This window comes from Primulina eburnea, chromosome 12 (genome assembly GCF_022965805.1).
Source record: "Primulina eburnea isolate SZY01 chromosome 12, ASM2296580v1, whole genome shotgun sequence".
In the NCBI taxonomy this organism is placed as follows: domain Eukaryota; kingdom Viridiplantae; phylum Streptophyta; class Magnoliopsida; order Lamiales; family Gesneriaceae; genus Primulina; species Primulina eburnea.
Genome location: NC_133112.1, coordinates 5,458,602 through 5,473,589, shown reverse-complemented (window position 1 = coordinate 5,473,589; position 14,988 = coordinate 5,458,602). Strand labels below are relative to the sequence as shown.

General features: G+C 34.7%; 2 protein-coding genes across 2 annotated transcripts; both read left to right on the top strand.

The window, feature by feature from the left end:
• Nucleotides 1-6,612: 6,612 nt before the first annotated feature.
• Nucleotides 6,613-9,634, top strand: LOC140808117 (glucan endo-1,3-beta-glucosidase 11-like). The gene is made up of 4 exons (XM_073165143.1): nucleotides 6,613-6,766; nucleotides 6,872-7,989; nucleotides 8,442-8,556; nucleotides 9,247-9,634. Exons 1-3 carry the CDS (start codon nucleotides 6,712-6,714, stop codon nucleotides 8,517-8,519), a joined length of 1,251 nt encoding a protein of 416 aa, XP_073021244.1. The 5' UTR covers nucleotides 6,613-6,711; the 3' UTR covers nucleotides 8,520-8,556; nucleotides 9,247-9,634.
• Nucleotides 9,635-13,147: 3,513 nt separating this feature from the next.
• On the top strand, nucleotides 13,148-13,759 carry LOC140807930 (uncharacterized). Its single transcript, XM_073164886.1, has one exon. The coding sequence runs from the start codon at nucleotides 13,148-13,150 to the stop codon at nucleotides 13,757-13,759; it is 612 nt and encodes a 203-aa protein (XP_073020987.1).
• The last annotated feature ends 1,229 nt before the right edge of the window (nucleotides 13,760-14,988 follow it).

Below are 14,988 nucleotides of genomic sequence, written 5' to 3'. Positions count from 1 at the left end.
ATGAGAAACAGAAACCTCAAAGCTCGATGTTTCATCCACGACAGAGGTTTGATAAAGCACTATAAAATGGTTACCCCATCGCACATATTCAACTTGATAAAATAATAACCTTTATCAAATCCAGTTGTTAGAACCTGTAAAATTCAAAACAGTTATGAATAAAAAAAATATTGATGATTAACAACATATATTTAGAGATTTAAATTACCATCTATCGATCCAAAATCTTCTTTTCTTGGTTGATCTTTTTTTGTCTGTTTGCTCCATCGAATATCATCTGTATGCCCTTCTTTAAAGCATACAAATTTCTTCCATACAATTTCGTTTGTTTTCTTACTTTTCTTGCTATTACTCATTCTCGCGCTAAAACCGGATTCTCGGGCATATTGGTTGTAGAATGAGAATGCATCCTCTAACGAATCAAATCTCATACCAATCTGGGGTTTCTGATCATCACCGACTTGGGGGATGTACGATTGTTCATCTCCACTATATTGATCCATTTCATCTACAGTGGCGCTAGGCAGACGTGGGGTGGTGCTCGAAAATCTTTGCGGGCGGTAAGGTGATGGCGAGGATTGTCTGGGGATTAACCGAGCACGATTAGCGACGGTAACAATATAATCATATGAGAAACAACATCAAGTATAAAATATATTTTAACAAAACATACTAGAAATGAATAAATTTATAAATACTCCAGATACATAAATAGCTAGATCATCAACACCATTTCCTAGTGCAATTAATTAAATATGCAGACTTACACTTCACAAACATTAAAGAACATGTATGCCAATACACCGGAAACCTTCAAAATCATAAATTGGAAATTTCTTCGGAATATGAAATTTAGAACTACATCGATTTACCTTCTGATGTCGTCGGAATATTTCCCCGCACGAGAGCCCCAGAAGTTCGCTCAATCTTCTTAACGTAAAGATTTGAGCGTAGGTGGGAGAAGGGCTGTTGGGCGAAGGTGGGACACGAAATTTGGGAACGCCCCTCTGTCCCCTCTTTTCTTTTTATAAAAAAAATTTGACGTTTTGCGACGGTTTGTTAAAATCCGTCGCCATTTGCGACGGATTTTTAAAACCGTCGCAAAACGTCAAATTTTTAAAAAAAATAAACTGCACATGTGGGCTTCGCGACGGTTTGTTAAAATCCGTCGCCATTTGCGACGTATTTGTAAAACCGTCGCGAAACGTCAAATCTTTAAAAAAAAATAAACTGCACATGTGGGCGACAGCTCAGCTGTCGCCCACTGGGCGCTCACCAAAGGGCGCCCAGGGTATCAATTCCCTTTTCTTCATTTCTATATCAGTCTGATTCAAAAACTTATTTCAGAACTCTTTCCTTGTAAATATGATATCTATCTTTAGTGTGATGTATGAAATATATGACAAAAGTGGAGTATTTTTAGCAAAAAACTGCAAAGATGAAGCATACCTTTCTTCATTTCTGTATCAACCTGATTCTTATATCAGAACTCTTTTCTTGTAAATATGATATTTATCCAGTGTGATGTATGGAATATATGACAAAGTGGAGTATTTCTATTGATGGATCGATTTGACTACTTTAACAAAATTTCTCATAGTAATTTTGACTTAACATCAAGTTATAATTTTTATGGTATTATTTGCTTCGACTCGAGACTAGTTTACGACTGTTTAAGGTCGTGATGGTTTGATTGGATGGAAGATCGGATAACGTGGGCTCTATCGATTTCTTATACAATATATATTTTTAACATCAATTTCTTGTACCTTAATTAAGTTTTTTTTTTGTCAGTAAATTATTAGAGGGAGAATGTAATTTTGTTTGGCACCGACGTGAAGGAATTGATGAGAACAAATTTTCAGATATGTCAGACATGTTTCTGTTATGAAGTTGGGTAATTAACCTATTATTCAGTTATTACTGTCTCAATTTATAAAATACATCATTCACCATCATTGTGTTATTCATCTCATGATCTCCCCACTCTTTCCATTTTTTTTCACAATTTTTCCTCTTCCCCTTTTCTCACATTTTATTTTGGTTCAGTGTTTAATTACAACTACTTTTTGGCTTGATTTTGTTTTGGTCTACGAATTTTAGTGCAGTTGTGTAGACGTCTGAATAGTAACATTTTCATTATCTCTTATTTGTAGTAGCAAAAATGTATACAATCTTTTAATTTACATAATATAACAAAAATACGAATTCAACATAACAGTCGCGACCTTGTTAAGCCAACAATTACATTCTCAGTCTACATCGTATTCAGATTTATGAAATCTTGTATCTGAAATTTACAAAAGAAAATAGAGGCTAATTCTTTGGGTACTTAGTAAGAGAATAAAATTGGGCTTATATATTTATAACAAGTCAAGGAAAAATTCATTAACGCAATAATTCAATATGAGATGACATGTATCAGTAATGATGTATCATTATGAAAATATTCTGTCAAGTGGCATGCGGTGGCAGTTCAGGACTCTGAAGTGAATAGTGTTGGCTAATGAGATGGCTCCCACCAACATTCGATGTAGCTGTTCTCTCATGTAGTCAAACAGAATTCGTACAATCGATCAATTATGAGCCAAAATGAACTCATATTTTCGTACCAAAATCATGTTGTTTATTTGAACCATACACCAAGGTTAAACGTATTGTTCATTAAACTCACATTTATGTGCTGAAGCCACGATGACCAATAGATTAGCAATCTGGTACATAGACCATTGTCCAGATTCAATTCATTCAGTCATTTAAACAATAATAGTCTATCAGTCACCAGTCAAGAACCAATAAATCCAAATATTTAAATATGCAGCACAATACGATCAATAATTTGTCAGGTACACTGTGAGGACCCGGACGCTAATTCATTTCTTAATCGTCTTTAGGAATTATTTAATCATTTATAATAAACAGGTTTTAAATTTTTTTTAAAATACAAAGCGGAAACGTAATGTAATTAACGTCAAATCACATATTAGACATAAACATACAACTCCGATGTTATCTAAAATAATTCAACTAGGTTCAACTACATATCAGTACTGAATCCTAAGTTGCTTCTGAAGCCCGGATCGCCACGCTATCTATTCTAGCCTCGTTCTTTTCTTGACCCTGATCCAATCCCACCTGTTGTCATGCACACATACAAAGAAGACAACATCCGGATAACTCCGGTGAGAATTATATTCCCAGTATAAATCATGTATACATGCAGTCATATAAATCATATAACATCATATAACAGACATTCATAACCTGTATGAAAATCGGAACATGAATCAATTATTCATAACATGTAACATAATCAGAATCATGAATCATTATCAAGAATAATTCCTATTCTAAACATGTACCATCATCAGGAACATAAATTGACATGTACCATATTCAGGAACATAAATTAACATCAATCAATATAAATCGATACAACTGTCATTCCGACTCGTGACTCTACGTTTTAGACTAGACTCAATCCTAGCCTAAGGATCCCGGTTTCCAAATGTGGTGTTTCTATATCGAATTCCGTAATAGAAGGAACAGTGATTCTATTTACTCGATATAACCAAATATGGTGTTCCTATATCGAATTCCGTAATAGAAGAAATTCCAATTCTATTTACTCGATATAACCAAACATTCGGTGTCTTGACCTAACCGTCATGGACTGTAGCTCTATCACTAATATCCTATCTTGAGACATCGTGCAATGTGCTCGTGGCGATCCCGCCACTATCAGACACTTCCGTCCCAAGATTTCTACACTATCCTGTGACATTGTGCAATGTGCCCGTGGCGATCCCGCGACTAGCAGGCACTTCTGTCACAAGATCACTCGACTAATACATGCTTTCTATAATTCAAGAGAACAAATACATCAGTCAATCAATGCAAATATCAATCCCATAAAATAAAGTATGTGATTTAGGGAAACTCGAGTCAAACCTCACTCGAGTTGTGCAATCCCAACTCAACATTAATTTATACCTTTATCTTCTCGCTCAGAAGAAGAAGAAATCCCGACTCTATCTCGGTCCATTCCCAATCTGATAATAACAATACCGAACAGATATAATATCAATAAACAACTCAATTCAGAACCTGTTCTGATCAATACTCAAATCAAAACACATAATATGATATGAATTCTCAGTCAAATCGATTCCAAAAATCATAACAATTACATAAACAGTTCGTTCTTTAATTTGACTTCAATTATACGATGTTTACTATGTCAAGAACATCATATATGACTCATATTCAATTCTGACAACAATATAATTTCAAAACATGTCAGAACGTAGCAAAACTCACGTCCAGTTGCAGCCTACGTCGATAGGAACTCGGTATTGAAGTCGGATTTGAAATCAGACGGACGAATTGCTCGTAAATTACGATTAAAATTTCACGGAGAATTTTCCTCAAAGATTCCCTTGATTTCCCCTTTTTATTTGCTGAATACACGTTTGTATGTATATATATATATATCCTAAGTTGCATGTAAACGAAACGTGGCTTCTTTTCACAATTCTTAAGCGGCGCTCGGGCGGTAAGAAAGTACCGCTCGGGCGTGGAAGGTTCTGCCTGATTTTGAGACTTATCATGCATTGGCGCTCGGACGGTCATAAACTACCGCTCGGGCGCCACATCCTCTGCCCAAAATATGCTTATGATAAACATTGGCGCTCGGGCGGTTATTTTCTACCGCTTGGGCTCCAATAGTTCTGTCTAAAAATTGCACCCTTTATATGCTTTGGCCAATCTGGTGTCGTAATAGCCTGTCTATAATCATATCGATTCATCATCCATAATCTCATATTAACAGAATCAAAATCTTGGGCCTTACATGCACAACATGATGCAATTACAATATTTGAACAAATTAATAGTTTATAAACTTTGTTGTAAATTCAAGGCCAAATATCAACTCTATTATTGAAGAAACCGGTAAGAAAACCTCATGGTATGGAATCCTCACATCAACAGCTTACTATTCACCTTAGTTGTCGGTCGCAAGCCAATATAACTTATAAATATCATTGGAGGGATTTTACACTTGTTAGGACCGATAGTAAGTGTTGGAATATTTAAATTTTTTTTTTTTACAAAACTTGTACCGATAAGTTTTGATTAACAATTTAAAAATTCATAACAATTAAAATACATATTCAAAATTTATCAAATTTTGCAAAAATGTTAAAAATACGGCAGAATCGTTTGAAAGTTAGAAAGTTCATGAAACTTGTTACACGCGTGCCTTGCAGACGTGTGGCCGAGCTCCGACAGCCACCGCGGTTGGAAGGTTTACAGGAGATGATTCTTGAAATTTCCTACATCTTTTGTGTTGAACAACTTTTAAAATTCGGAACGATCAATAGCAAATCTGGAAAAATTATAATGATTATCAAGTTTATTCAGACAACAAAAAACAGTATTTCCTTGATCGTCAGAGCCATCGGCCAACACAAATGAAAACTAGAAATTTTTTAAAACAACTTTTTATTTTAAAACCAAAGGGAAAGTCGTTCAAAAAAAAAATGAGTAAATCGAGCTTGAAGTGGCTATCTGATACTAAAATTTCTAAAAATTTCAATAAGTATTCTTCAAGAATCTAAATTTTCTGGAACAATCGGGATCGTGATAATATTACACATCCTGCACATGATGGTTTTTGTAGTTAAGAAAGAGTTGTTCTGTAAAAATTTGGGGATTTTTAGACAATATTTGATATTTTTCCTTGAGCTTTCTTCTATTTTTTTATTATTTCCTAATTACACGATTTTCTTCAAAATTTCCTCGCAAGACACAAATTTCAAAGGATTTTGTGTGATAAAATACCTCACAAAAGTCTTTTTATGGACAGAAAAAGATGAGATGACTCAATATCCATAACCCTTGGTATATCATGATGACACATTTTAGCTATTAAATTTAATTAGTAATATTTATTTCCTATTAATTAAAATAATATTCAAACACTCCATTAATTTTTACATGTGCTTATTTTATTTTTTTAATTTAGTATATATTTTATATATTTATTTTAATATAATATAATATAATTATTTCGATTAATTTTTAGGTTATTTACAATAAATTTCTAGAATGATTTTTCTTATATTATAAACTTTAACCTATGTTTAAAAAATTTAATCTTTAATTTATTTATTTATTTTGATTTTATTATGATTATTATTAACCTAAATAGTTTTACTTTATACCTTTATTAAAATGCTTTGCATTTCATTTAAATTTTTCTTAAATTTTCTTGTTATTCACTTATATATATTATTTTAAAAACATATTTTATGTAATTTTAGTATTCAATATAAGTTCAATGAAAATTTTATGTTGGGAATAATAAATTTTATTTTTTTTAGTTAGTGTGAGTTTGGTTTCACAGTCTTTTATGGTTTTCTTAATTTCAAATACAATTTTTTAATTAAAAAATTAATATAAATGATGATATTTAAAATAACACATCGTAGATGCCATAGCGGCGAGTTTGAATTTGTAGCCGGAGGAGTTAGGGGACAGGTGTCATCACTTCAGTCCACTCCATTTACCTTTACTCTTTCAGTAAAATTAGAATAAATATATAAAGTAAGATTCTTTTTGTAGCAACCAAGCTTCGTGACTTGTCCCCTTCCCCTTCCCCTTTCCCTTCCCCTTCCCTCTGAGATAATCAGATTCGTGCCGATTGCCATGAATCTCGTTCTCCTTCTTCGCCGTTGCTCCACGTTTCTACTCATTATTTCAGGTACTCATTTTCCTATCACCACTTTTTTTGACTGATCCTTTCAATATTTTAAGCTTTTATCACAAATTTGAAATCAAATCTATGATATTTATGGCAATGTTGCAGTATCAGTAGCAACATTCTTGATACCAGCTTCGGTATGTATTGGCATAAACTACGGGCAGATAGCCAACAATTTACCCCACCCGGAGGACGTGAAGCCTCTCCTCAAATCCATCGGCGCCACCAGAGTCAAGCTCTACGACGCTGACCCACGCGTCCTCAAAGCATTTGCCAACTCGGGTCTCGAGTTCATAGTCGGCCTCGGCAACGAGTACTTGGCCAAGGTTAGGGACCCCAAGCAAGCCCTATCCTGGGTCAAGACCAACGTCCAATCCTACTTACCCTCCACCAAAATCACCTCCATTGTTGTCGGAAATGAAATCCTCACCTTGAACGACTCCGTTCTCTCCTCTAATCTCCTCCCCGCCATGGAAAGCATCCATGGGGCTCTGGTTTCCCTCAACCTCGACAAGCAAGTTATGGTTACTACAGCTCACAATTTGGGCGTCTTGGATGTTTCTTATCCTCCCTCATCAGGGTCGTTTCGCCGAGATCTTACTCAAAAGCTCTCCGCCATTTTGGATTTTCACTGCAAAGTGGGCACCCCGTTTTTAATCAACGCCTACCCTTACTTTGCCTACAAGGCCAATCCCAAGCAAGTTTCGTTAGATTTCGTACTGTTCGAAGCACGTCCCGGTACAAATTTAGTGGATCCGGTTTCGGCTCTGCATTACGACAACATGTTTCACGCGCAGATTGACGCTGCATATTCAGCCATTGAAAAGCTCGGGTACAAAAACGTGTGCTTGCAGATCTCGGAAACGGGGTGGCCATCCAAGGGGGATGCAGATGAGGCCGGGGCCACGCCGGAAAACGCTGGCAAGTATAACGGGAACTTGCTGAAATTGATCTCTGAGAAGAAAGGGACTCCGATGCGGCCCAATTTGAATTTGAATGTTCATTTATTCGCGTTGTTTAATGAGAATTTGAAGCCAGGCCCGACTTCGGAACGGAATTTCGGGCTCTTCAAGCCCGATGGGGCTCCAGTGTATAATCTGGGATTCAATGTGACGGGGTTGCAGAGTACTAACAGCTCCGGGCAAGCAACACCCTCTTCTTTGTCACCGCCGTGGAGTGGGACCACGTCCTCCGGCTATTTGTCCATTTCTGCTAATCAAGCTGTGAGTTTATTCTACTAATTCACACTAATTACCATTACTTTATTGAAAGATTCGTTCATTTAATATTTTTAAACCACATTCAACAGAAACATAGTTTATTTTTCTTTTAAATCATCCTGTATCAACTACCCAGTCCCAAATTTGAGCCAATTAAAATCAAAAGGATTATATGTTTTTTTTAATAATCAAAGCATGGACCACTGTTTTTTCTTTGAAAACATAGAAAAATGGTTTTAAAGGTCCATATCTAGGTTACCTTTCTCTCTCTTTTCTTATCTCTTTCTTGGGGGGAGAGTAACTTTTGCTACTTCTGTGCTACTGTTTCTCTCCACTTTTTTTTTTCGATTTTTTTTCTTCTGGAAAATGCTTTTGCAATTGGATTCAGGAAAGATGATTGATTTTTAAATCATGTCTTGTTGAATGATCCAATGAAATGTTGGTGTAATTTGCAGGGGAAGCTTTGTTTAAGATGTTCATTGCTATTAGTGTGGTTGATGGTTTCTGCTGCAATGGCTTTCACCCATTTGTAACTCAGACACCCGACCTTCCATTCAAAGCTGGTGCAAGGTATTTCTTTAAAATCAAATCCCTCGTATAAAATGGTGGTTGGATCAAATTTCCGGATAATATATTTCTCCTTGTTAATTGTCCCACATCGATTGAGCAAATAATCTGGTAGTTGTATATATGGGCTTGGACAATCCTCCCCCTTAAGCTAGTTTTTGGGTTGAGTTAGGCCATATCAGGGCTCAGGTTCTACTGTTACGTATTGGACTGCCTATAGTTAGGCCACCCGTTCAGCCCATAATTGGGTCATTTGTAAACTCCATGCTCCAGATGTTTATTTCTGGGCGTGAGAAGGGTGTGTTAATTGTTAAAACGGGCTTGGACAATCCTCCCTCCTTGAGTTAGCTTTTGGGTAGAATTAGGTCCAAGTTCCAATTTTAACACTCTCGTGAAATTATTCTTATATAAAATAATCTGGTTGTGTAGATTAAATTAAATTAAAACAATTTTTATAATGTTGATTTACTTGATCTCGACAGAATATGACTCTTTTTTAATGCAATACATCGATTCATATTGATATATGGCAAAATGCTAGTTTATCTCCTAGTAGAAATCATATAAGATGCTATTGTTTTTACATAGCGACCACTTTTTGTGAGACGAGCTGACGTGCAGTCATATAAATATCAGAGTAAATGTTCACCGTATCAAAATTATAATGTATCCCTGGCCCATCATGATATGCAGGGGTTGATGATTGTTATGGACCAAAAAAATCCCGGTGGAACAAACATGACAATGATGAACGCAGCTTTTGGAATATCGAAGGCATTGATTTCCCAAACCTATTTTTTAATAGTGTGTCTGTTTTTTGGTACTAGTCGTCATTTGTTAAATTAGGAACCAATGGGTCATTTGTGGTGGTTTATTGTTCATGACCAGTGCTATTTATATTTTTTTTTATGAATTTATCTTTGATTCTAAGTGGAAATTGAGGCGTAAAACTTTTCAGTAGCAATGAAAATGGAAAATAGGCGATTAAATTATTTTATTATACTGATGTAGCCAATGGAAAACACTACCTGAATTAGTAAGATTCAACAAATGTCCACAAATGTTGGACAGTATTATTAGATATGCAGTTATCTCTTTGATGAACTCAAAGAAAAATATTAATTGTTAGAAAAAAACTTGTGTGAGACGGTTTCACGGGTCGTATTTGTGAGATGAATCTCTTATTTGAGTTATTCATAAAAAATATTATTTTTTATGTTAAGAATATTACTTACCGTTACATGAGACCCTCAAATGTCAATTGCCCCAAGAAAATAAAATTGCTTTCCAGAATAAAGAATGAGAACACCAAAATGGATATCATTTTCCTATTTACAGATTTGTTTTCTAAACAGTAAATATATGGGCTTTCAAAGTTCATGAGTCCGATCTTGGGCTCAAGAGCTTTAAGTGCGATTTTAAATTATATAATAAAATGAGATGTACATCATGTAAAAATTCAAATTTACGAACGTTTTGTGGATGTTTCTACCTATTTTTGCTTTTAGTTTTCATTCCAAGTGATTGTTCCTACACTTTTGATGACTCCGCTCACATAATTACTTAGTTTGGGAAATTAAGATGAACAAGAAGCTTGCTTAGATCGAGATTCTGTTGAAACTATAGATAATTGTGCAGTCCCTGGTCTTTAATTATAAACGATACTACAAAAAAAAATCAGGTTCTCAAACCGTCGCAAAATTAAGCGACAGTTTTTGTTTGCGTAGATTAATAAATTTTTTTTTATCTATATTTATAAATCTTAAAATTAAAAATGGGTTTATAAAATATTTACAAATTTAAAATAATTTATTTAGATGACTTGAGTAGATAATTTAAAAATTTGTATAAATAATTTTAACAATAAATTTTATGTTAAGAAATTATCAAACAACCATTTTTTTTTATAAAAAACGAAACAATTAGCAACGGAATATGAAAACAAAGAGCGACGATTTTTTAAAAAACGTTGCTAATGAGCGACGGTTGATAGAAAACCGTCGCTAATTAGCACATGTTTTGACTAAATTGTCGCTGATTAACGACGGTTTATTCGTACATTGTCGCTAAATAGCGACATTTGATAGAAAATTGTCGCTAATTAGCAACGGATTTAGACAAAACTGTCGTTGATTAGCGAATGTTTATTCGTACACCGTCGCTAAGTAGCGACATTTTGAGTCATATTCCGTCGCTAAATTGGTGAGACAAACTTAAAAAGGATTTTAAAAAAAAAGAGAATACGACTCCCCAAGGGGCTTCATAAAATGTTAGTAATTTAGAGGAAGTAGCAATGTTAAAAGAAGAAGAAGCAGCAGCAGCACCAGCAGCATTGTAAACAACAATAACGTTATGCATAGGAAATCTCAAAATACTAACAAAAATAAGGCACTTTGATCTTAAAGTTCGATTGGATTCCAAAAAGATACGAACACAAATTTTCCTAATGGGCTTGACAAAATGATGCTAAATTATGACACTTTTGTAATTATGTAGCAACATTTTAATTTTTTTTATATCTTTTAATCATTACGAAACCATAAATTTTCGACGTAAGTTCTTGTCAAAAAAAATTGATAAATAAAATTTTTATGTGAAAAATATAAAGATTAATGGGTGGAGAATATTTACATGGCTAAAGCATATAGAGTGAGGACAAGAACAATCGGGATTCGAGGAAAAATGGTAGCATGATCTTCTAGGAACTGCTAAAAAGGATGAATTGTTGGCATGGTTTCGAGGGTCGGGCTGCTTTACATTTTATTTTTCACATTCAATAATCGCTTCCGCTTCACTCTTTGCACAAAGGGGATCAATCCAATATCATAATCGAATTTTCGAAAGTTGGGCATTATTTTTTAACGTTTAATATGGAAAATATAATATTGTATATAGAAAAATAATTATCATATATACAGGAAAGCAATGATGTTGGCTTCAATTGGGACAATACGTGAAGGACATGTAGTGGGACAATCTTGGTATGATAATGCATAATGTGATAGATGATGATGGAATCTAAACCAAAAAGCAAAAATTTGCCAGTGCGCCAATTCTTGACCAGACATTCATCTTGGTACTCATTCAACTGTCATGAAAATTCATTTGAAAGCGTCTTACTAATAAATTTTACAACAAGTGAATCTCATGTGAGAGAGTCAACTTTACCCATATTCACAATAAAAACTAATATCTTTAGCATACAAAAAGTATATTTTTCATGGATAACCCAAATAAGATATTTGTCTCACAAATTCGACCCGTGAGACCGTCTCACACAAGTTTTTGCCTTTTATAACATAATTGATTCAATTTATGTCAAAATTATTATTTTTCATTATAATTATGAATCTTCTGAGTTCATTTCACGGATCAAAATATGTGAAATCGTCTAACAAAAATGTAATTTTGAACTATTTAATGTAGTTTTAACTTCAAAACGGTTCAAATTTTGAACCAAATAAGAAAACACATTTGATGTACGTCTGGGGATGGTTTGAGCAAGATATTCTTTCTTTACTCAAGTTGGCTTTCATCTAGTCTTATCTTGGATTCTCGGGACCATCTTTGGGCTCCTGGTCTTTCTTACTCCGTCCGATTCTAAGAATGATCAAAACCCGATCCCTCTCCTAGGATATAATGATTTTGGACCGGCTCAAAAAATTTTGGAGTAAATTTGTATTGGTTATCATGGAGTTGGAGTCAAGAACTAATTCTTTGAATAGTATTTCCATTCCACGTCAGAGCCAAACTTGAGAAAAAAATATTATACGTGAAGAAATAATTATAAATTATTTGCTTTGATACGATTCTGGCATAACTAAAAAGGCAAAAACTTGTGTGAGACGGTCTCACGGGTCTTATTTGTGAGACGGATCTCTTATTTGGGTTATCCATGAAAAAGTATAAATTTTTATGCTAAGAGTATTATTTTTATTGTGAATATGAGTAGGGTTGACCTGTCTCACAGATTAAGATCCGCGAGACGGTCTCACGTGAGACTCACTCAACTAAAAAGTGGCCTGGTATTGAACCACTAGAGTAACATGTTTTCATGCAAATACTTAAACTTTTCTTTTAAAAAAATCATCTATAACATTTCTTATAACATCGTTACACGTGGAATTTTCAATGTTGTGACAAATTTTATAACGTAATTAGAAAATTTATCGAAATTTGATACACATAACAACTAATTATCAATTAACAGGTCTATTGTGAGACGATATCACGAATTTTTATCTGTGAGACGGGTCAATCCTACTGATAACCGATATTCACAATAAAAAGTAATACTCTTAGCATGAAAATAATACTTTTTCATAGATGACATAAATAAGATATTTGTCTCATAAAATACGATCCGTGAGACCGTCTCACACACGTATGTTCATCAATTAATGAAAACAAACATTTTATTTTTGTTTTTATATGTTAATAACTACTTTAACTTTCATCATCGTCAAAGAACTTAAAGCCACAATGCTTCCATCACTTTATCTCCTTTTGCACTTTATTTGAATCACCCACCAAAAACACACACAATAAATACCACACAAATACATGTCATATACGAACAATTCAGCTAATATATATGGGGAACTGCTTGATCGGAGGGATGGGAGACGGCGACAAGTCTGCCGTTATCAAAGTTACGACGTTAAACGGCGGCATAATGGAATTCCACGCCCCTGTAACGGCGGAATCCATCACAGACGAGTTTCCCGGTCACGGAATATTCCCGAGCCACGACCTCTTCTGGAAGCCGTTACCCCACAGCCAACTCCTCACCGCCGGAGAGTCCTACCACTTGCTTCCGCTGCTGGACAACATCGTTACCAGCGGCAGTACTGGATCAAAAGCGGCGAGGTTGGGGCACGTGAGATCTAACAGCGCCCCGGATCAACCCGGTGCGGCCGTGGCGCCCTACAGGATGTCGTTTCACAGCCCAGTTGGGCTCTCGAAGAAGTCGGCCGTATCAAGGGCGGCGGCGCGTGGGTTCTGGAAAGTGAAGCTGGTTATCAGCCCGGGGCAGTTGATGGAGATATTATCGGAGGAGGAGAAGACGGAGGAGCTCATTGAGAGCGTAAGAACTGTGGGGAAGTGTGGGAGCTACGTGTACGGATCTGATGAGTGGAGCTTTTGTAGCAGTAGAAATGCGGCTTCTAATTCTAACAAAGATGCGTCCTTATTGTTAGACTTCTAGAAATTTGGTAGATACGTGCAATCCAACGTTGGACTTCTTGGTTTAATTTACTCGCACTTTCTCTCAATTTACATGTAATGTGCCATATTTGTTTTTTTTTTTTTCTAATCTTTCCATTTTTGGATATGCAATAGACCCAAATTATATTATAATCGAAATTAACATAATATTGCATTTAAAAGTGAACATTTATCTATACACGTGAAATCATTTGATTTTTCAGTTGCGATATGTTTTATTATATATTCATCTTTTGGTGCACTCTTGGAACAGCACCTAGAGATAACTAGAAATTTGAGTGAAGTTCTAAAAAAATCAATCTTTGTGTCAGTAGAGCCAATTCCCAATTGTTACCTCATATCAGAACGTAGGTTACTAATCAAAGAACCTTTATATTCGACCCGCAATTCACAGTCTTCAATTTAATTTCCGAACTAATTTTTTCAGTGGATATCACTAACTGCACTTGTATCATTTTTTATTAAATGAATAGGATCATTTTTATACCTTGAGAGGGATATTCTTGATATATTAAAAAGTATTTATATATATATATATGTGTGTGTGTGTGTGTGTGTGTGTGTGTGTTACCGCCCCAAAAGAGAGATGATTGTTCATATATAGTTTTGATATATTGTACAATCACTGTGCATATTTAAGTGAACATTGATGATGTGACCCTCACATATTGGACGTATATATAATTTTGATATGTTGTCAATCTCTATGTCCACCAATGAGGTGTTACTAATCCATTGAATGTGATAACACATTTTTAAATGGTACATCTAATAAACGAGTGATATCTCATTGATAAAAAAAAAACTAAATTTATGTTTGTACAAGACTTCCAAAAGTTGAAAGAGGAGCAACAACGTATAATATTTCAATCATCCGAAATCTTAGTTTTGGTCCTACAGTTTAATTGGCCCAAAATCCATGTCGATCTCCTAATGGGAATCAAAACTGAATCGTAAATTAACTTCAAGTTTTAAAAGTGGCCATCGACTCTTGGGAACTCAATGGATACATCTTTCGCGTGTGGGTGATTTTTTATATATATAAATATAAGAATAAGAATGGTATATTAAATAAATGTCTCCAATTGAATCGTAAATAATTTTATATTTAATTCTTCTAAAAATTTATATTTCTCTCGAGTTTCAATTATCAACAACATCCATTGAAATGATTAATTAATGATTCGCTAATGATTAATGTTTGGGGAT

Excerpts from the sequence above, each read along its gene's own strand:
- LOC140807930 (XM_073164886.1), top strand. The coding sequence starts at position 13,148 with ATGGGGAACTGCTTGATCGGAGGGATGGGAGACGGCGACAAGTCTGCC.
- LOC140808117 (XM_073165143.1), top strand. The coding sequence starts at position 6,712 with ATGAATCTCGTTCTCCTTCTTCGCCGTTGCTCCACGTTTCTACTCATT. Across the intron at positions 6,767-6,871 it reads GTTTCTACTCATTATTTCAG|TATCAGTAGCAACATTCTTG; the intron begins GTACTCATTTTC and ends GCAATGTTGCAG. Across the intron at positions 7,990-8,441 it reads CCATTTCTGCTAATCAAGCT|GGGAAGCTTTGTTTAAGATG; the intron begins GTGAGTTTATTC and ends TGTAATTTGCAG.